Raw genomic sequence first — 20,660 nt, 5'->3', positions numbered from 1 at the left:
GTCAAGATGACCTTGACAAATTGGAGAAATACTTTGGAAAAGGCTGGATGCAGTTCTGCTAGGACAAAAACATATTCTGCCTTTAGGTAGGAATCATCAGCTGCATATAAACTAAAGGCAGTACTGCAGAAAAGAATCTGTAGTTTGTGACAAGCTGAAAACCACATGCAATGCTGCTGCAAAACAGAAAAAAACATCTCCACAGACAATGGAAGGTTGCCACAGATCAATGTGAAAACAGGGCCTTGCTGCCTCAAGTCATGTGCTCCCAGCTCTCAGAGATTCACTACAGAATCTCAAGGCTGAGGTAGAGCTTCCAGGTTGCAGATTGTTCTTGATAATGTTGTTCAAAAGCCTCCGTTATATCATGTTTTTTTTCCTGTCCCTCCTTCTCCAGGGACATGTCTGGATGTATCAGGACATCTCAGGTATGTATGTGGAGTGGAGCCTTTTTATACATCTACTTTCTTTCAATACTTCTCTTTTATGAGAAAAAAAAATCCTTTGTTAGGAAATTGATCTCTGGCGTTTGAGACTTTTGTTGCCCTTAGCCTGATGCCTATCCTACTCTGAAAAGAGATGAAACTGATGCTTTGTCTGAAAGACCTTTCTTTCCCTCAGCAAGGAATGCCCGTATGCGGAGTAATGAGTAAAGAACATAACTGCTGAATAATGAACAAAAAAATATACTGTCATCACAATTGAATAATCAGGAGTATTAGCAAAGCTATGTGAYGTATTCTTTCTGCTCTGCTCCAGGTAAGGACAGGAGAGGACTTGGCTGGAGGATTGTGTCCAGTTTCTGGTGCTTTAATTAAGGAAAGATGTGGAATAACTGGAGAGCCCAGAGGACAGAAGTGAGAATGGCCAGAAGTCYAGAAAACATGACTCATGAGGAGAGGCTGAAGGAATTTAGGTAGCTTGGTCTAGAAAAGAGAAAACTGAGGCAGAAGCCCAGCAGAGATCTTTAAATATTTTAAAGATAGCCATATATAGTGAAAATGAGTAAATCATTCTCTATGACCACTATGGGTGGGTAATAGTTTAGTTTATGGCACAGGAGGTCCAGGTAAAACATCATTAAATTTTCCTTGTGTTAAGGGTAGAAAAGCACTGAAACAGATTTTCCTTGGAGGAGGTGGAATCTGCATGAGTGGAGACTGGTGCAGGCACAGCTAACTCTGATTTCAGGAGGAGGAACAGACTAGATGACCTCTCTGGGCTCCTCTCAGGCCTATTTTTCTATTTGTCTATGATGGTTATGCAATGGCAGGAAAAGATCTAGTCCTCAGTGATTCCCACAAGGTGATCAGATGGCAGCCTCACTCCTGCTGCATGRGGAACTTGCCAGAAGTTTGCCCAGCTTATGAAGTGGACATGGGACATGAAGCTCGGAGCACTCTTCCTTCTCCGGTGGGAGCAATTCCTGTGTACCTCATGTTTCAGTCTCTATTGTGCTGTGTATATTCAAGCTAGTTTCTTCTTTTGCTGCCAATACCATGGTACCTTAAGAAAAAGATAAAGAAGGAAGAGAAAAATTATATATTTATGCAGGCTAGCTGGTCTGTTGGATCAGGTAAGATTACTGATGAAGTGATCTGTAGCCAGCCATACATAAGGGTGTAACATGATTAGTGTTAGCTAATCTAACACTGCTAGCTAGCTAGCTGCCTTTACTCCCTGGCTTCAAGAGGGTCAGCTGTCCAGAAAAATGAAGAGGAAAGCTCAAAGCTGAGTCACACCAGTGCTCCTCTGTTACCCCACTTTGTATGAGCTCAGTTGTCTTTGGAAGCAGCCTTGGCAGCAGCTGGTAAGGACTGAACCGTGTACCGTGAACACATGAATGTAGCTTGAGATATGTCTGAGATGAGCAGTACTTCACAGAAACCTGTCAGCCTCCTTCAGCAATTCCCAGCAACAATTAAGTGACTATGGAACTGCCTTTCCAGGTCTTTTTTCATGGCTGTGTTTTCAGTCAGTGATGCTGTTTAGGCTCTGCCTCCCTACTACCTGCAGCCTCTGACTCCTCACACAGCGCTTAGTCAAACACTGTCTGATGTGATCTTTCCTCCTAACCAGATGCCCTATTAGCTTGATCTCAGCATCACTGGTTAAGAGGTTTGTCACAGTCTGTAGCAGCAGTATCTTTACTGAAATGGGGACTTGGTGAAAGGATTGCATTGCCACTCTTTAGCTGCCACAAAGCCTTCCAGGCCTCCGTTGCTTGGAGAGATGCAAGGGACCAGATTTCCACAGTAGGATCCAGGAGCATGCTCGTGGTTTCTCCCAGTTTTTCTGAGGGAAAAATGAAGAAAAAGGGTAAGGATGAGATGAAAGAAAGGGGCACCACAACAATTTGGGTTACTGAGCGAGTCAAGAGATGTTGGAAGATTCTGATTGCTGAATATTCCTTGGGTTTGAGCTTTTTAAAGCAATGATTGCACTCGTGTGCTTGGAACACAAAGGTAAAATGACATAGGTCCAGATTCCACCTGTACTGAGAGCTGCTTGGCATAGGAGAATAGAGTGGATGACCTTCGGGGCTATGTAAAGCCTGCAGCACTCTGAAGCACAGGCTATTTCAGTGCTATTTCCAGACCCAGTGTAAATTAGAACAGCCACTGGCTATGCCTGAGGTTGCTACCCCAGCTTGGGAGACCTGGAGTTCAGGGTACTCGGGACACAGTGTGCTCCACCCCTGTGCTGCCATCTCCCAGGAGGCTGAGATGGGTGTGGTGCAGGAGGTGGTAGACTTCCCCACATCAAAGCACTTTTCAGCTGCAAGATCCTGCCATGGCTTGGGCTGAGATGAAATAGGAAATTCATTCCATGGTTTGAAAAGCCTGCTATGCTTGTTTCTCTTCCCCTTATCAGAAGAAGGAAGGGATCCCCAGGCCTTGTACAGCAAAAGGATGATTGTGGTTTTTGACCTTCCAGGTACAGGGCCCCAGTGACAGTAAGAGGCAACTGGGATAGGATCCCAAAATGCAGTGTTTTCTCAATGGGTCTATGGATTTAGATTGCCTTATTTCAGGTGATCTAGGTTCCTTAAGCACCTGAAGAGCACAAATAAGAAAGAACCATCCTGAACTGGTGCTGTACATAGAAACAAAATCGTCTCTACTTTACAGTCAAGGAAACAGAGCACAGAGGGGTTAGGACCAGTGCGTTGGTAATCTCAAACACAGATCTGAATGCTCACCATTTCTGCACTACCAGTTTCATGGTGACTTCACTCGGACACTCCCAAAGGTATCAGCAATCTGTTCAGGTTCATCCTTTGGCAGCTCAGTGGTAAAATGTAGGTGGGGAAATGGCAAGTCCACACCATGCAAAGTGTTGTGGCATAAAGATACTCGCATCTAGTGGCCCAGAAATTTGTCTCAAGTTAGAAGCAAGGAGGCTGGGTTGATACACTGTTACTAGCAATTGATTGGCTGAGAATTACTAGCCTAGGTGTTTCTTTCCAGACCCAATCTATTTTCTCTTCCTACCACTTCATAGTTTCTGTGCCTAGTTGTCACCGGTTAACAGACCTTTGTGTGGTCCTCCCTGGTACACAGAGAAGATGTGCTCTATCTTAGTGCATGCTAGTTAAACTTGACTTACTTTAGACCCATTCTCTAATGCTGATGCAGCTGTCAAAATGAAATTCAGTTATCTTGTGGTAAAACTCGTATTTGGGTGACATATGGTGGTGTTACATAAACCAGAAAGAAGAACTCTGAAATAATRTTCTATAACATGTGACAGTACACGGGAAATGTATTGTCATATGAAGTGAGACTTTATATGGTCGAACCTCTGGACAATACAGAGTCTGCAGTATGAGCCAGCAGGGTCATCCACAAGCAGTAATGCTTTTCTTTTTTGAGGATCTAACACTGGGGTAGATGAAATACATTATCTCAGAGGTCTTTGTAGCTATTTGCTGTTCTACAGACTAATGCTGAGAATAGATCAAGCTCTCTTCTGGGTTTCAAAGAGGGAGGTGATAAGAGAAAGAACAGCCAAACATTTAGTAGTTTCCTTGTTCTCTTTCTGTTTCTCTTCTGTGGCAGAAGCCAGTCCTCTTCTGCCTATTATCCAAATTTGTCCCCTTCTGCCCTTAAGTTCAGTTATACCACCATGTCCCTGTCCTATTCTACTTCGATCTGTTCTACCTCTTACCCTGTTGACTCTGCCCCTTCCCACCCTGTCAGTCTGTAAGTGCTGCCCCACAACTCCTATTTTGAGCCATTTTGTTTCTCTTTCTTCTCTCCTCCAGCCTTGTCTAAGTAGCTGGCTGAATCCAAGCATAGGTGACAAGAAAGAGGCAGCTCCCTACCCTCTGCTCATATTTAGGGCTTTCTGAGTTCCTGTGGCTGTGGGCAGAGGCATGCTCTGTACTAGACAAGTCTTCAATAAAGATAACATCTGGATTTCAGACAATCTCTGCTGAGCATGTGCAAGCAGAGAGCTGCAGTGATTTATAACTAGGTCAGGTCTGGCTGGCTTTTCATATGGCCAGCAAGTAGGGGCTAATGCCCCCAGGGATCAGCCCCCACTAATTTCAAGCCCCTACATCAAACACTGAACTGCCTAAGCTCTTGCAGCGAAACCACTGTAAGACATTTTCAGCAGTGGGCCAACCACCATATTTTTCCCTAACCTCATTCTTGGAAATTGCTGACCTGCTTTTAGTGAAACATTCCCCCCAAAATTCAGCCAAGCACAGAGACCAAGGATGGGAAATTTCAGCYTTGAATGATTAAAATATGACTAAATTAAAAGCAACTGAAAACTATATCTTTTAATCAAAAGTGTTAGGCAACCTTAAATATAAGACTTGTTGCCATCTCCACCTATAATAGAGGGATGACTATTTAAGTATTTAATTTTGGGAGAACTTTATTGCATGAATAACATACAAAGAAAAAGAGTTTTCCTTCCAAGCATGGGGCATATGCCCAAGAAACACATCTGATAAGGAAAAATCAGTCATGACTGCATAGTTATGCCATCTGGTTTACATCACTCAGAGTTATGCCTTTATCCTTCACCAGGTTCTTCACCAGAGTTTTCAAAAGTCCCCATGAACCTGCCACTGGTGGACGCATCACTGAGAGGTCAACTTGAGCCATGGTGATTTGCCAGCTACGAAAAGCAAACAAATATAACCAACTGGAGTAATGATTGTTGTGGTTGTAACAGGAACTTAAGCAGAGATTCATACAGGATCTTTGTGCTTGGACTCACGAGCCTTCGACTATGTTAGTATGAAAAGCAACTACGAAACCCCAGCTGTGCAGATTCGTGCAGAAAACAAGCTTTGGCTGTTGACTRCCTGACACTCTACCTGGAAGGCTGAGCCAGATGTGTGAGTATTTCCTATTTTATTTTCCTCACTTCTCAGAAGAAAGCAGCAAGATTTGCAGTGAAGTCTGCAGAAATAATTTTTTTACTGAGCTCCAGTGAACAGGCTCCAGAACTTTAAAACTTGTCCATTTGAGTATATAGCAGGGGCTATAATAAAAGATGCTCTCTATGTAATTTTCATTGCCTTAGAACTTTAGAGCTTCACAGCCAATTCAGAAGTATTACTAATGTCAGAGAAAATGCTACTTATGGGACAAGAAGCCATTGCTGCTTAGAATTTATCTACTGCTGCAAGAAGAGAAAAATCTCCAGATGTAAACTAGTCTCCTACAAGTCACAGTACCAAAGCAGAAATTTTTCCTCTCTTCCTATCCAAAATACAGTTGTCACAGCCTTTTTTTAAATTAATGTGAAATGATAATAACCAAGAAAACATAAACTTTATGGCTTGCTGAGCTGGCTGCTAAGTACATGGCTGAAGTAGGGGAGTACTGAGATCAGCAAGAGTGAGAAACATAATGGAGAACTCTGCAGATAACTTATAGGCTGAAACAAAGATCAGGCTCGGCTAGATGTAGCTATATTTATTGCTTTGCTGTGCACCGGAAAATTTTAAGAATAAAACACAGAGAGCGAAGATTTCCAAACATATTAGCAGGCACTGTTGGGATAGGATCATACCAGTTTTAAAGCTATAGTGCCTGGCAGCCCATCAAGGATTGATTTTYTTTATTATCAGCATAAATTGCTATATGTGACACAAAGCTGACATCTAGCGGGGGAGAATGAATGCAGGATTTCCTTTCTTATCCCAAGGCCGCACTCTATCCTGTGTAGTGCAGAGGGAGAYGATACTTTTCTCTTCTCTTCAAAAGTGTTATGAAGACTGTTATACTGAACTGCTTTTCCTGGGCAGGAAAGAGAACTCAAAGAGCTCATGGGCACTATAGCTAAGTGCACATACTGTGTCTCATTTGTAATAAATACATCAATAACTGAATGCCAGAAGCCAACTTTTCAGTGCTGTCGGCAGATAATAATCTTTGAAGGCAGAATTTAAAAAAACTTCAAAAGATGATGGCATAGATGGCCATTCCTGGTAGTGTCTGGGCTGGGTCTTATGAAAAMATCAAATAGAAAGAAGAATCTTTGCTACAACTGAAAAAAATGGTATCAGTGACCTAGGATTTCTGCTGTCAGGACTGTAAGGTCTGCATTCCTGCATCAGACCAGCCTCGGGGATACCAGGACCCCAGGCTGTAATGCTGTCCACCTTCCAGTTCTTCCCCAGTCCTTTGGCTCACTGCCTTCCTCAGCTGCACTCTTTAGGCTGGGAGGACAATAYCGATAAAAGTCTGGGAATATTCTCACAAGTTTTCACTTCAGCTTCTGCACCTGGTATCAGAGGTTTATGGAAAAAAAAWACGAATTTTCAGTTAGTAAAAAAATCTAAGTTCCAAGCTCTCATGCTTGTAGGTAGAAACTGAAAACATGAATCCTGAAGTCTAAAAGACCAGAGGACAAATAAAACTGTCCAGTATTCCTTTGCCTATCTTGCAAATTTAAGTCAATATCATAAATCTGTTGGCACCTCTGTCCTGGTTTGTAATGCTTAATGAGGGGAAGGAAGGGAGCACAGTGAAGTCTTACCAGTTCCCAAGCAGAGGGACAAGAAAAGGACAGACAGTGCTCCTGGGAGATGAGGGGACTGGCACCCAAAGGAGGAACTCTGCAAGTGCAGAGGGAGAGTGCATGGGTCATGGGAGCACTCATAGCCATTTAAAAATGGTGGAGCACAAAGAATAATTTACTTGTTCATATACTATAGGAAATAAAAAAAAATCTTTCTTCCACACATGGTGGGAAAAATTCAAGGCTCTGTAGCTGAGGGCTGTAACAACTCACACTGCCTATGTATGATCATTTTGGAGGGCTTTGTAGCATATTCCTTAGCAAATTACCAACAGGCTTGAGGAGCAGCTCTGGTTTGCCAGAGACTGAAAAAAGGTGGCAAATCCAAAACACTTTTTCTTCTGACCCACTAGTTTTCCTCGCAGACCTGCAGGAAGGTGTGGTAGCACACAGTTTACTTAGAGGAGCTGATGGGTTTACATCAGACTCACAAAAATGAAAGCAGCAAGTAACAAAGTGACATTAGGACTAGAAGAGCTGTGGTCCTCCTCTTGCATGGGAATGGTAAACTGCTTCCTGTAAATTATTTCTAGTTCAGTAAAGAGAGCTTCCTTGCTACAGCGCAAGCATCTTGTATCTCACATGTACACTGTTTCTACTGAAATCCTGTATAATTTCAGTACACCATTAGCAGGAGCCTTGAGTTTCTTGAGGTCCTCACATGCTCCACAGGAAATGGCATTTCACCTTCACTCCTCCTCCTGCTYGCATCAAGGGGCAAGGAAGACTGCTAGCTTGAACAGAGCTGTACAGCTCCTGGTTTCAGTCAAAACCCCTGAGATGCTGTTGCTTCCCTGAGTGAATGCACAGCCATCAGCCACTGCCAAACAGCGCAGATCTTTTCCAAGCAGTGGCTTTGTTGACAAGGTGGTAGACATTTTTGGAAGGACCTTTTAATGATCTGATAGCAAAACAAAGTCAGCATTACACAAGCAGTACAAAGTTTACTGCAGGATTGAGCTTTAATCACTTGTGGTTGCTTATTGACTCCAGAAAAAACAGCAGCTACTCAGCGAAAAGATCTCCTCTGCATCCTGTTTGTAAGCTAACTTGAAACAGAGGATCTCGTCTGCTGCTGCTTACCCTGAGACCCAAAGTAAGTTTGCATTGAGGGGCAATGAGGACTGGGCCTGTGTCATTTAAGATTCCCGTTTGTTCTTCCATGAAAGGATTTGGTTTATCTTTTTTTGTGCTTGCTGACTTTGACCTTTCTTACATCAGAGAAAGGAGAACTCGTGATATGTTGTATACGGTATATCATGATATATGAAGACTTGTGCTATCAACAGTAGTTGATGTAATGAAAACATAGAGACAGGGCTTGGGATACTTTTACCACCCCGACACCTAATGCTTGTTAGAGGAGATAAAGCACTAATTTAGATACCAGTCACACTTCCTCGTCGTCTTCCGATGGATTCCATTGTCTAGGCTCTTTGTTAGCACACAATTATGGTTTCTGATTTCCAAGTGTATATACACGGCTCTCTCCATCAGTGAGACATATCCATGTTTGCAGTTTGACAAACTGGATTTGGTACATAATCTATGTGTTTATCTGTGTCAGAAGCATACGATATCAGAAACATTAGACAGGTTTTGGTGGAGCTTGAAACCCCTGCTAATCTGCTGGGAAAGGCTAGTCTTGAGAGACAGAGTATTTACTTCTTCCTGGACGTTTTTAGAAAGATTATGTGAAAACTATAGCTGTTTTAAAACTCTATGTTTTAATCACCGCAAAATACTTGTTTTAATAAAAACTGCAGAAGTAATCATTAACAAACAGTTTAGCAAATTGATTTTTCCTATGTTTTGTACACCATGTTTCCTAGCACACAGGCATGATTTGCTAAAATACCAGCTTGCATAGTTTTTAGTCCTGGCTGGTTTACAAGCATGAAAGTGAAGACATTTGACAATCAGATTTATATTGGTTTGACTGAACATTTGAGTCACACAACATCACTTCTGTTCCCAGAGTGAGAGTAGTTCTTCAAATTATGTTTCATGTTGTAAAATGTGCTTTTTGTCCATGTTCTCCCATACTTTCTCCAAATTTTTTATGTTCTTTTCTTAGCACACATGAACGTTGCAATGTAGAAAGTAAATACCAAAGGGATATTTATTTGTTGCACAAGAAAAAGGAATATTCCTACAGAATACTTTGTAGTTTTTTTTTTCCACAACTCTAGCCTTGACTATGACTTATACTCCAAGACTGCACATAGCTTTAAAATGCCTTCATGCTGGAGCAGGTTAGATGTAGACTCTGTATTTACTTGCTTCCAAATTTTATGAGCTTCRGTTTAGCCAATGGGCTCAGTAACTAATAGTTAGAGCTACTACTACAGTTAGAGAGGAGTCCTAGAAGAGAGATAATCCACAGAATGACGTTATGGCACAATCTTTCAGGAAAATTAGTGGAACAAATAATACAACTTTTTAAAAGATGGAATTTATGATGGAATTGTATGACTGCTGTGCCTTAAAATAGCAGAAGACCCCAAGTGTCCTCCTCAAGCTTCTGTTTGTTAAGGCAGAATGGAGACACAGATATACAAGATTTCTCTTAATCTTACATCTGCAATAGCAAGTTTTCCTCATACTAGAGCAGAGGATAAATGGCAAGTTTTCCTTGAGATCAGATGAAATAATTGTGGACACTGGGTGATCATAGCCTGGTAAAGCAGTAACTAAAAGATAGAAAGAAATTCTGATTCAGGACAGATTCTGAGAGATAGAAAACCAGATTCTCCCCACAATTCCCTTACTTCTGTTGGAACTTCTTGGAGTTATCACACTTGCAAGATCAAGACTTGAAAGTTCAGGAAATGCCTAAATAAGTATCACCTGTGTGACTTTGATTTGCGTGTGTGACACAGTACTCCACAGACCAAGGTGAGCAAGCAGCTGTGCCATGCTGACTTTGAAACATTTTTCCAAATTCTTTTAAGTGGGAAGCTGGATTAGATAACCTCCGAAGTTCCCTTCTTTTACTAATCTTGCTATGATTCTGTGACAGCTAAGCAGGAATTTATATCTTCTTGGAGTTTCATTTCTGAAGTTATCAGAGCAAGCTCCTTGTAGTGCCCCTTGAACAGTGACACTGAACGAAAGGCAGTCTTGTCACTATTTCAGAATGCAAGTGCAGGACATTTAGAAAATGAGATGTATGACTTACATGTGTTCAGGAGGCAGTGTCAAATGAGGTGATATTGTCTCAGGACTACTCCTAATCATAAGAGCTCAATAAATAGTCTCAGAGACTTGCTTTAATTAGAGTGCATAGAAGAGAGAATGACAGTTCAGGATTTAATTTCTGCTCCATGTTATTTTTTTCTTCCAGGGTTCCCAGAGCATCTCTCTGAAATGGCTATGGTGTGTCTGTCAGATTTTGAAGCTTACGCTAAAAAGTATTTACCTAAAACTACTTGGGATTTTTTTGCAGCTGGAGCAGATGATGGCACCACTCGAGATGACAACATCCTGGCATATAAAAGGTAATGTGAAGGGCAAGTGAAGGGTATTGTGCTGGAATCTGTTAAATTATGTTTGTATGCAAGTGTATTTGTCATTTGTGCTTAGCACTCATAAGCAAAGAAGACCAAGCAGAATGCACTTATCTGGATGACATACACTGCACCCTCTGCTTCTAGCCAGAGTGAAAAACAGATTGTATGAGGCGTAAGGGACAGTGAGGGTATAGGCAAATGGTCTGATGTGGTATGGTATGGTATCGTATGGCATGGTATGGTATGATTTGATGGAAAAGAGAATAAGGGGCTATAATAGAGGGCTACAAAGATAGTCAGAGGACTGGAGCATCTGCCCTATGAGGAAAGACTGCAAGAGCTGGGCTTGTTTAGCCTGGAGAAGAGAAGACTGAGAGGGGATTTTATCAATGTGTACAAGTATCTGAATGGAGGGTGTCAAATAGTGCCATCCAACAGGACAAGAAGCAATGGGCAAAAACTGAACTACGGGAAGTTCCAGCTGAATGTGAGGGGGAATTTCTTCACTGTGAGAGTGATGGAGCACTGGAAGAGGTTGCCCAGAGAGGTTGTGGAGTCTCCTTCTCTGGAGATCTTCAAGGCCTGCCTGGGTGTGATCCTGTCTAACATGCTCTAGGTGACCCTGCTTGACCAGGGGGGGTTGGACTAGATGATCTCCAGAGGTCCCTTCCAACCTTACCCATTCCGTGATTATGTGAGATGCAATGGTGAGCAGGTGGTGGACTGCAGGAACCCTAAGAGCGAATAATATGGGATTTGGGGACCATGCTGCAGAGAGTAAGGGCAGATACTGTGCAGTGAGGATAGAGACAGGAATGATGTAGTGGAAGACAGAGACCTGGGACTGGGCTGCAAGTAGAAGAAATTTGTGGGGAGGGGACACAGGGAGAACAAGAGATGTAAAGAGGGGTGAGCTGAAGTGAGAAGTACAGGAATGATGTATTGTGGCCCATGAGTAGGTGTATGGGATTAGCTGTAGGTGTAGTTGGTTAAACTGCTGGCAGAAATGGCCTGTGAAAACAAATAGGAAGAAGAATCATTTTCACATGACTATGCTTTCTTTATCAGCTCAGATTCCTGTATTATGATAGGCAAATGAAGACTTGGTTTCCATACAACACCAAAAACAGAAAAGCCACTGGGAAGCTACAACATTGAAGAGTGTTTTATTGCTATTGTCTTACAGAATTCGTTTCCGTCCACGTGTGCTGCGGGATGTATCTGTGATGGACATTAGGACTAAGCTCCTGGGAACTGAAATCAGCTTTCCTATAGGAATTGCCCCTACAGGCTTCCACCAGCTTGCATGGCCTGATGGAGAGAAAAGCACGGCCAGAGGTACTCCTTCATTTTATTTCTGTGTAGCAAAAATGGGTTTGTGGAAAATTCAGTGGAAAATTTAAGGAGCTCTTAGGATGATTTGAAGCATGATGGAGCAAAGTGTTCAGGCTGGAAGGGACAAACTCCTTTCTCACTTTCTGATGTCCCTTTTTGTAGGTGACCCACTTTGCTCTGGTGACACAGAGTGCATGGGAAGCCATATAAACAGTGCTGTATTTCTCCAGCTACCACTGTTATTGAATCACCATTGTTGGGGGCTGCTGCAAATTTGAGACAGAGATTGTGGAGACATTTCTGACTTCCACCAAAATCTGCACAGGTCCTCAGTGCCATAGGCTCTACATAGGACATAATAGTGATGGACAGGTCTCAGCCTGTAAATTTCTTGCGAGAACTGTGTCTCTCTTGGAGAACAGCAGAACTGCTCTCCTAAATCTCGGCATGAGTTTGGACAGCTGCCCCCTAGAAATACCTTTGCTCATGTGTGGGTTTCAGTTTGCATTTGCTAGCACATTCCTGTGAGGCAGTAGTCATAAAAATGAAGTTGCTGTTCTTAAAAAACAGTTTCAAATTGAAACAACACTTGGCAAATTACTTCTTCCTTTCCTGTGTTCTTAACCATCATCCTACAACAGTGCAATGGTAAATCTTTCTTGCCATTTTTAATCCCTGAGACATATATGCCAGTTGATAGAGCACCATGTTTGGTAGAAAATACATAAAACAGCAGTTCAAGTGTTCTCTGTAAACAGTATATGAAAAATCTTGTACTGAATACCTGATAGGACTATTCAAATAACATTGATTCTGATTCTTTTGATGCCTCCTGAAGCAGCCAAAGCCATGAACATTTGTTACATTGCCAGCACATACTCCACCAGCAGCCTGGAAGAGATCTCTGCGGCTGCCCCTGGAGGCTTCCTGTGGTTCCAGCTCTATATCCATCGCAACAGGGCAGTTTCTAAGCAGCTGGTCCAACAGGCAGAGGCCTTGGGTTTCCAAGGCCTAGTTCTCACAGCTGACCTGCCCTACACTGGCAAAAGACGGGATGATGTTCGTAATGGCTTCCGGCTTCCTCCACACATGAGCCTGAAGAACTTGGAGGGAGCCTTTGAGGTCTGTAAAATGTTCTAGTTCTCTCATTCACTGTGCTGGCATATACCATATCAGATAAAACCACCAAGTAACTGCTGCCTTGGTATCTGCTGTATCAAGGACATGTTTTCTCCCATTCTGGTTCTTTAGTGTTCTGGTTTGACCTCCTGCTGATCAGGATTCTGGCTTTAAAATCTCAGATTAGCGTCCTTAGAGATACTTCTTTCCATCTGTTATAAATATTCTCCCCCAATGACATACACTTTACAGAGATGATGGACAAGACTGTTAGGAACTTTAATTAGTCTTTCTAGGGCAAGGAAAGACTTTAAGGGGCCTCTCTATTACTGCAACTTAAAATGAGACTTCCTTCTGCCCCATGGCTGTAGGGAGATGACCGTTCTGAGTATGGACTCCCACCCAACAGCTTGGATCCTTCACTCACCTGGAATGATATCTACTGGCTGCAGAGCCTTACTCACCTGCCTATCATCATCAAAGGCATCTTGACCAAAGAAGATGCAGAGCTGGCAGTAAGACACGGAGTTCAGGGTATTATTGTGTCCAATCAYGGTGGAAGGCAACTGGATGGAGGACCTGCCACCGTAAGTGGTACAGCTAATGTCCCATGAGCGTTTGTTGTATGCATGCTTGTGCTAAGCTGGATTTCTGTATGCTGCTTGTTCTATAAATACTTACGGTAGATTTGTGTCTTTGTGGCATGGCTGTGAGCACGTGCAGATGTCCTTTAGCTTTAAATTGGTTAGAGGCATGTCTTGGCATGTGCTACCCACACAAGTATTTTCTCAGCTTTTTGGGAGGGKTCTGTAACCAGCACTGAACCCAAGTTACTGCAGATAAACCACTGTCAGTATTTGGTCTAGGCTAGTAAAAGTTGGTTTGCCTRTGTCTTCATCAGCTGATACAGTGCACATATACTCTGTGTGCACTCTAGCAAGACTAAACTGAAGCTCTGGATTTGAATATGTACAAATGAGTGTATAATGTATTCTCATTGTTAACTTCTGCCAAAACACGCACAAACAATCCAGCTAGATTTAATGAGAGATCTGCATGCAGATTTACAAAGTCAAGACTAAATGGGAATTTATTGACTTCTATGAGCCAGAAAAAAGGATAACTTATTTGGAGAAAAAAATCTCTATTTTTTTTATCCATACAAAGGAATTGTAGGTTGTTATGACATATATRTATTTCACTGCTCTGATTGGGCTTCATTTTTCTCCCTGGAAGTAAATGGTCATTTTTTCCGATCATTTCTTTTACACGTTTGTATTGCATAGCATCCCATTCTTACTGAATCTCTTTCTTCTCTTTATTTTCCTCTCTGTAAAACAAAAATAGGCACCAGGGAATTCTCTGCAATTCTGCATCAAGGGTGACAGTAATTAATTTTTTTTAATGGTAAAGACATAATAATAGAAATGACATCCATATTAAACTGCCATTCTACCTTAGAAGTTTATTTTCATAGACAGAAAATCAGGCAGATACATAGCCTTACCACTGCCCTGGTACCAGGCCTGGCAGTAGAAGTTATTGTCACTGTGCTTGGTGAGCTACTCCTAGACAATTTCAGCCTGCAAATCTTTAGCCTGAAATTGTGAAAAAAAAGTTATGAGCAACTGGAAAAAACTACTCAGCAATCTTAGTTATAACTGTTCTACCTAAAAAAGATGAAAGGAAGGCAAGAGTGTAAGAGATCACAGGAAAGAGCTTGCTGAGTAGGAGAGTTAATGAGGTCTGGCGCAATGTCCTATCACTGGTTATATTGCCCTCGGGACCAGAGCCAGTATCTCTGCATGGTACTGCTCTGCACTGCGCTCTGCTCTACAGAAAAGATCTTAGGGAATCAAGAGGCTTAGCTGGGAGGAAATGACATGTGGACTGTAGTACATAGCAAATGAAATCCTTCATAGCCGCTTTATGGGGCTTGAGGAGGCTTTCAACAGATGGTCACTAGCATTAGCTTGAAATGTAAGTAAGGCAACTTGGAAAGAAACAGGGAGAAATTTGACATTAGCTTTTTTTACAAACATTTGTGTCATGCACTATTATCTCAAATGAAAGCAAGATACTATCAACAATTATTTCCACTGAAATTTATTTTAAAAATCTTTCCAAAAAATGGAAAGCAAATGAAAATGTTATTTTCTGACTTATCAGAAGTGCTAGCAAGGAATGTTAACATAAGCAAAACACTGTGGAAAATAGAAACTCTCTTGCAACTTTAGCATGGAACTGCACTTTATTCTACAACTTTTTGTGCTGACTTATTTGAGATGCATTGTTACATATCATTTTGAGARCATATGCTAGTAAATTATTCCATATTGGCTGCCTGTTTCGCTTCTCTCCCTTTTGTGTCACGATCAAAAGCTGACCTCATTGTGAAAGTGCCTTTTTCTTTGCAGATTGATGCTCTGGTTGAAGTTGTGGAGGCCGTACAAGGCAGAGTTGAGGTTTATTTAGATGGTGGAATAMGAAAAGGCAGCGATGTATTAAAGGCACTGGCACTGGGAGCAAAATGTGTCTTTATTGGAAGACCAGCTTTGTGGGGGCTTGCTTACAAGGTGAGTAAGGAAGTTTGATGTTTGTAGTGTACTTCTCACACTCTCCAATATGCTGAGTTACTTAAAAATCTCACAGAGACAGTTTTCACCAGTGAGGAATCTTAAGCATTTTTTATTTTGCTGAATTTTTACTGCAACGTCCCGAATTGAATCAAAACCAGACATTTTATGTGATTGAAAAATACCAGGGAATTTTATGTTCTAAAATATGTTTTTGACATTGAAAACATTGTTTCCTGGACCTGATTTCTTAATGTAGCCATTTGGTCCTAAAATACTGTAGGAGTCAGAGCCATTGGTGTTTTTGAAACGAGGAAGTGGTCTTACTTGTCACAGAGATGTTTTTGAAAATTTTATCTGCTTTCAGCTTACTAGGAAACAATATATGGTTTGAGTACAGCAGTTTAATAGTGGTGTTATGAGTTCTTTAGAAATATGTACAGATCTCCATCTCGCTGATGTTTACAAGTGTTTTCARCAGGACTGAGCATAGCAAATCCTGTAGGTACATAAGTGTGCTGCTACCATCCTTTCCAGCTTCTACCTTTTGAGCTTTGCTGCTTCTTAATTATTAGCACATTTGTATGATCTCAAATAATAAATTAAGCTTCCAATGCAGAAGATTAGCATAATATATTGAAAAGTAAAATGTAATTATATGAATTTTTTACTTAGCTAAACTTTTGCTTTTAGCCTCTGGATTGGTGTGTTCAAGATCCATACAGAAAAAAAATATTTAGTTTTATGGTCTGGAAGTATTTTCTGTCTTTAAAGTGAGATTCCCATCCAGTAATGTGATTCCTGTAGGTTCCAGAAACTAAGCTTTAAGGAAGAAATTGCCTGAATCTTGTGAGAAACCTAGGAGAGCTRGCAGCGCCAGTAAACAGGGGAAAAGGGCCTAATGTGAAAATGGCGTTGCTGTGAGTTGTCTGCAGTTTTTTCCTGATGGGAACAGACAGCACGTGGTATTTTTTGAGTTCAACACTGTCTTGGTATTGTATCCCATAGGATATTCCTAAATACGTATCTCTGTGGCATTACTTCAGCATACAGCAGAGAAAGGGCAAGGACAAGCAGTGACATTGTCAGCACCCACAGCATTCTACATTGTTAGAAAGGAAAAGGAAAAGGAAAAGGAAAAGGAAAAGGAAAAGGAAAAGGAAAAGGAAAAGGAAAAGGAAAAGGAAAAGGAAAAGGAGAAAGGGAAAGGAAAAGGGAAAAGAAAATAGCAAAAAGAAAAAAAAAATCCTCCACTATTTTACAGTAAGATAAAAACAACATACACATTTTATGCAGTTTTTGAGCTTCTTGATGCCATTTGCTCTGAGAAAAATGCACATTGTACTATTTCATTCCTATATCTGAGTAAACTAAAGTTTTTAAAGCTTTATCATTTATAAAACTCTCAGTACTTCATAAAATACTGTCAGCGTTGCCAAGCTTGACATTTTAAAACAAGTCCATTGGTGAAGGTTATCTGAAAACCAAAAATAAAAGCAGCTAGAAAATGTCAGAAGTGAAAAATAGCTTTGTTTTCTTTCCCTATTCAGATATATCACAAAAGGGAAAGCATCTAAATTAATCTATGATGAACTGAGCACATCCATCATATCATTTTAAGCATTCAGCTGCATAAGTGACTAGAATTGGCACTGATTTAAGGGACTGTCCCAGCTCTCACAGTGAAAGCATCCTGCTGCATTGCTGTAGGCCAGTGCTCCTCTCACCCTGACTGCTTTCTCTGTTGGAGCAGGGTGAAGAAGGTCTTCAAGATGTTTTGAGGATTTTGCGTGATGAGTTTCGTTTGTCAATGGCCTTAACTGGTAAGCATTTTRCAGATTGTTTCTAACTGGTGATATAGAGCTGCATGCAATAGCAGCTTCACATCCAAGCAGACTTAATGATCTAAAATCAGAAGCCTGACTGGCAGATAAGAGAAAGGGAATCAGAAAGAAATCATGTGAACTGCATTGATTCTAGCTGGAGTATTTAAAGTGATTCTTTTCTTCTGAAACCATTTTGCATTTCACGTGCCACCACAATTAAGCTTGCAAGGAGGAAGAAAGCAAGGAGCTTTCTGACCTGATTTAAATTTAAAAAAAATGCAAAATGGCTAAGCAGAGCAAAGCAAAAGTTGCAACTTCTATTCTGCTAGGAATTGCATGTTTTCAGTGTTTGACTTAATCTCTACTGGGGTAAAATGCAACCAATTTTTTGCAGCATGAAAAGTTCAGCAAAACTGGATTCRGGATTTTTTTTCTATGTATTAGAGATGCCAACCTGTTGGTACAGGTTCAGATCTCTGCATCCTACATGCTAAAAAGCCTCCATGTCTCTCCAGGCTTTCACTGTTGTCCATAATTCTGGGTCTCTCACCTCTGCTCCCACTTGTAACTGCCATGTTTGACCTCCTCATTGAACAGCAAATCTGTGCAGTCTGGCCTCCAATTGCACACAAAAGAAGTACAGTGTTTTACTCTTCAGGTCCAGTGTAGAAGTATTTAGGCATCAACAAATAGTCCTATCTCAGTTCAAAACATGCTTGAAAGACTTTTATGCTCCCATGACTGTGGGAACCCTGCCTAGGAGAGTGGGACTGGAATCCGCTGGGGAAATTAATATTWCTCTTTCTCTGGGTTACTTTTTCAACTAGTAAAGATTCTTACAAGTTTTCCTTTTTTTTTTCCTAAGAGGAAAGCTTGCAAGAAGGCACTGAAGTCAGCCAGAGTGGCCACCTAGAGCCTTTTCAGTGGGGCTGTGAAATTCCCCTTGGATTTGATCAAAGGAAAAGGCGCTGCAGGTTTCCATCTCTGGTTAGTTTAAGCACAGAGGTCTTTCAGTCCTGTTTCTTTCCTGCCTGCCTTTCACTTCTGGCTGAATCAGATAGGTCCCTTCACAGCTTGTTATAAGGACCTTTTTTCCTGATATCTAACTCTCCTTGTACAGGAAGCCTACTGCCCACGCTGAAGATGCCACTGAGTAGTAGGGTTCCTGTGAGTGAGCTGTTGAAATGCCAACCTGTCCCTACATTTCTCTTACAGGATGAGACTTGTAGGCTGTGACTCGTTGAGGAGGCCTTCCAAGTTTCATCGGCAGACCTTTCTGTCACTAACGTTTCAATTCTCTATTTTATTTCAGGCTGTTCCAGTGTCTCAGATATTGGCCAACACCTAGTTCAATTCTCAAAGTTGTGAACAGTCTCCTGCAACGCCCTCTGAACAGAAGCAACTCACACYAGCAGTTGAGGTCCCAAAACAGACTGAAGAGAGAAAAAGGAGGTGCAAATGTTGAACACGAACCTGTAACATATAGCTGATAAAGCCTTCAAAAAGCTCCTGAGGAGATTAGGGAAGGCTCTGTTTYAGCAAAGATCATTCTTTGCTTTCACTGAAACCAATAAGTTCTTTAACACTGCAGATAACTATTACTTGCATAAATACATTTACTTAAAACTGTCTGTTCCCTGGCATTACTTGTATTGGTACTTACTCCCAAACAATTATGTGTAGCAGCAAAACATGCTAGAAAACTACGTCCCTTGCTGCTTCTGCCTGATCTTCTACCTAGTCGGACTGCAAGTCCAGCCACAGGCCTTTCCTGCTGCAGGCAGGAAGTACTGTCACTCCTATCTCCAACAGCCTGAGAGCTCCCAGACATATYTATAGCAGATACAAAAAATTAGATCAGCCAGCTAACAGGTACCCCAGCTCCCCTTTGTGGTACTGTCATCTTGCCCATTGCTTCTAAAGAGAGAAATGATACCAGTAGTAACCCAAGTAATATMCTGTACTCCCCACAGTGTTCATGGATGTCCTTTACTATGCAATTAATTTGGACTGCATCCTCAGTAGCGTAACAGCCAGGCCATATCCATTTTTAGAGCACAGTGTGAGCTTGTGGCAGTGTACAAATAACAACTCACATGCCCTGCTCTCGTTGCCCATGGATGAGAGCAGCCAGTGCAGRCTAACAGCACTGGTCAAAGCAACCTGTAACATCAGACTGGCATGTGATGATGTTTGTTCTTGGAGGATGGTCCAGAGGCAGCACTGGGCTGTTGCCAGTGTAAACCCTTGCTCTCTGAGGTAAAAGAAATGCAAGTTCATCACTTCCCTTTCCAAGTTTCAACCTGAGACATTGGTCTTGCCTGCTTCTAAGGGAGCACAGGCTGGGCTCTGCCACCCACCTGGCCTCAGCTGGGAGTGATGGATACATGATTAATAACTAGGAGGGTTTTTTTTTCTTTCTTTCCTCTAGTCCTCTTTCACTTGGATGTTTCCTCGCCTCCATCCCTGGAAAGGTGATGGAACAGCTCATTCAGATGTCATCTCCAGACRTATGGMGGAAAAGAGGGTGATCAGGAGTAGCCAGCACGGAYGAGGGAAGAGCAGTGGATGTTGTGTRCCTTGACTTCAGCAAGKCTTTTGACACTGTCTCCCATAACATCCTCCTAGACAAGCTCTGGAAGTGTGGGTTAGACGAGTGGACAGTGAGGTGGATTGAGAACTGGCTGAAAGGCAGAGCTCAGAGGGTTGTCATCAGTGGCGCGGAGTCCAGTTGGAGGTCTGTGGCTAGTGGAGTCCCCCAGGGCTCAGTAGTGAGTCCCATCCTGTTCAACTTTTTCATCAATGACCTGGATGAGGGGACRGAGTGCCTCCTCAGCAAGTTTGCTGATGATACCAAGCTGGGAGGAGTGGCTGATACACCTGAGGGTTGTGCTGCCGTTCAGAGAGACCTGGACAAGCTGGAGAGTTGGGCAGAGAGGAACCTCATGAGGTTCAACAAGGGCAAGTGCAGAGTCCTGCACCTAGGGAGAAATARCYCTAGGCASCAGTACAAKCTGGGGGCTGACCTTCTGGAGAGCAGCTCTGCAGAGAAGGACCTGGGAGTGCTGGTGRATGACAAGTTGACCATGAGCCAGCAATGTGTCCTTGTGACCAAGAAGACCAATGGTCTCCTGGGGTGCATTCGGAAGAGTGTTGCCAGCAGGTCGAGGGAGGTGATCCTGCCCTTCTACTCAGCCCTGGTGAGGCCTCATCTYRAGTACTGTGTCCAGTTCTGGGCTCTC

General features: G+C 42.1%; 1 protein-coding gene across 2 annotated transcripts in view; it reads left to right on the top strand.

Moving 5' to 3' along the window:
• HAO2 (hydroxyacid oxidase 2) overlaps positions 1-19,986 on the top strand; it is a 55,414-nt gene extending 35,428 nt beyond the window's left edge. The window contains exons 2-9 of one of the 2 annotated variants that reach the window (XM_085324653.1): positions 5,046-5,359; positions 10,499-10,550; positions 11,749-11,900; positions 12,736-13,019; positions 13,388-13,603; positions 15,434-15,592; positions 17,346-17,415; positions 18,731-19,986. In XM_085324653.1, the coding sequence (XP_085180779.1) occupies positions 5,356-5,359; positions 10,499-10,550; positions 11,749-11,900; positions 12,736-13,019; positions 13,388-13,603; positions 15,434-15,592; positions 17,346-17,415; positions 18,731-18,786 (993 nt within the window). In that variant the 5' untranslated portion in view covers positions 5,046-5,355 and the 3' untranslated portion in view covers positions 18,787-19,986. Of the gene's footprint in view, positions 1-5,045; positions 5,360-10,396; positions 10,551-11,748; positions 11,901-12,735; positions 13,020-13,387; positions 13,604-15,433; positions 15,593-17,345; positions 17,416-18,730 lie in introns of both variants that reach the window. The other variant, XM_085324652.1, reaches the window with a different exon arrangement.
• Positions 19,987-20,660: the final 674 nt, after the last annotated feature.

The sequence above is a fragment of the Rhea americana genome, unplaced genomic scaffold (genome assembly GCF_003343005.1).
Source record: "Rhea americana isolate MKP2758 unplaced genomic scaffold, rheAme1 scaffold_92, whole genome shotgun sequence".
Lineage (NCBI taxonomy): Eukaryota > Metazoa > Chordata > Aves > Rheiformes > Rheidae > Rhea > Rhea americana.
Note: the sequence above shows the minus strand (reverse complement) of the source record. Positions and strands in the feature narration are given on the sequence as shown.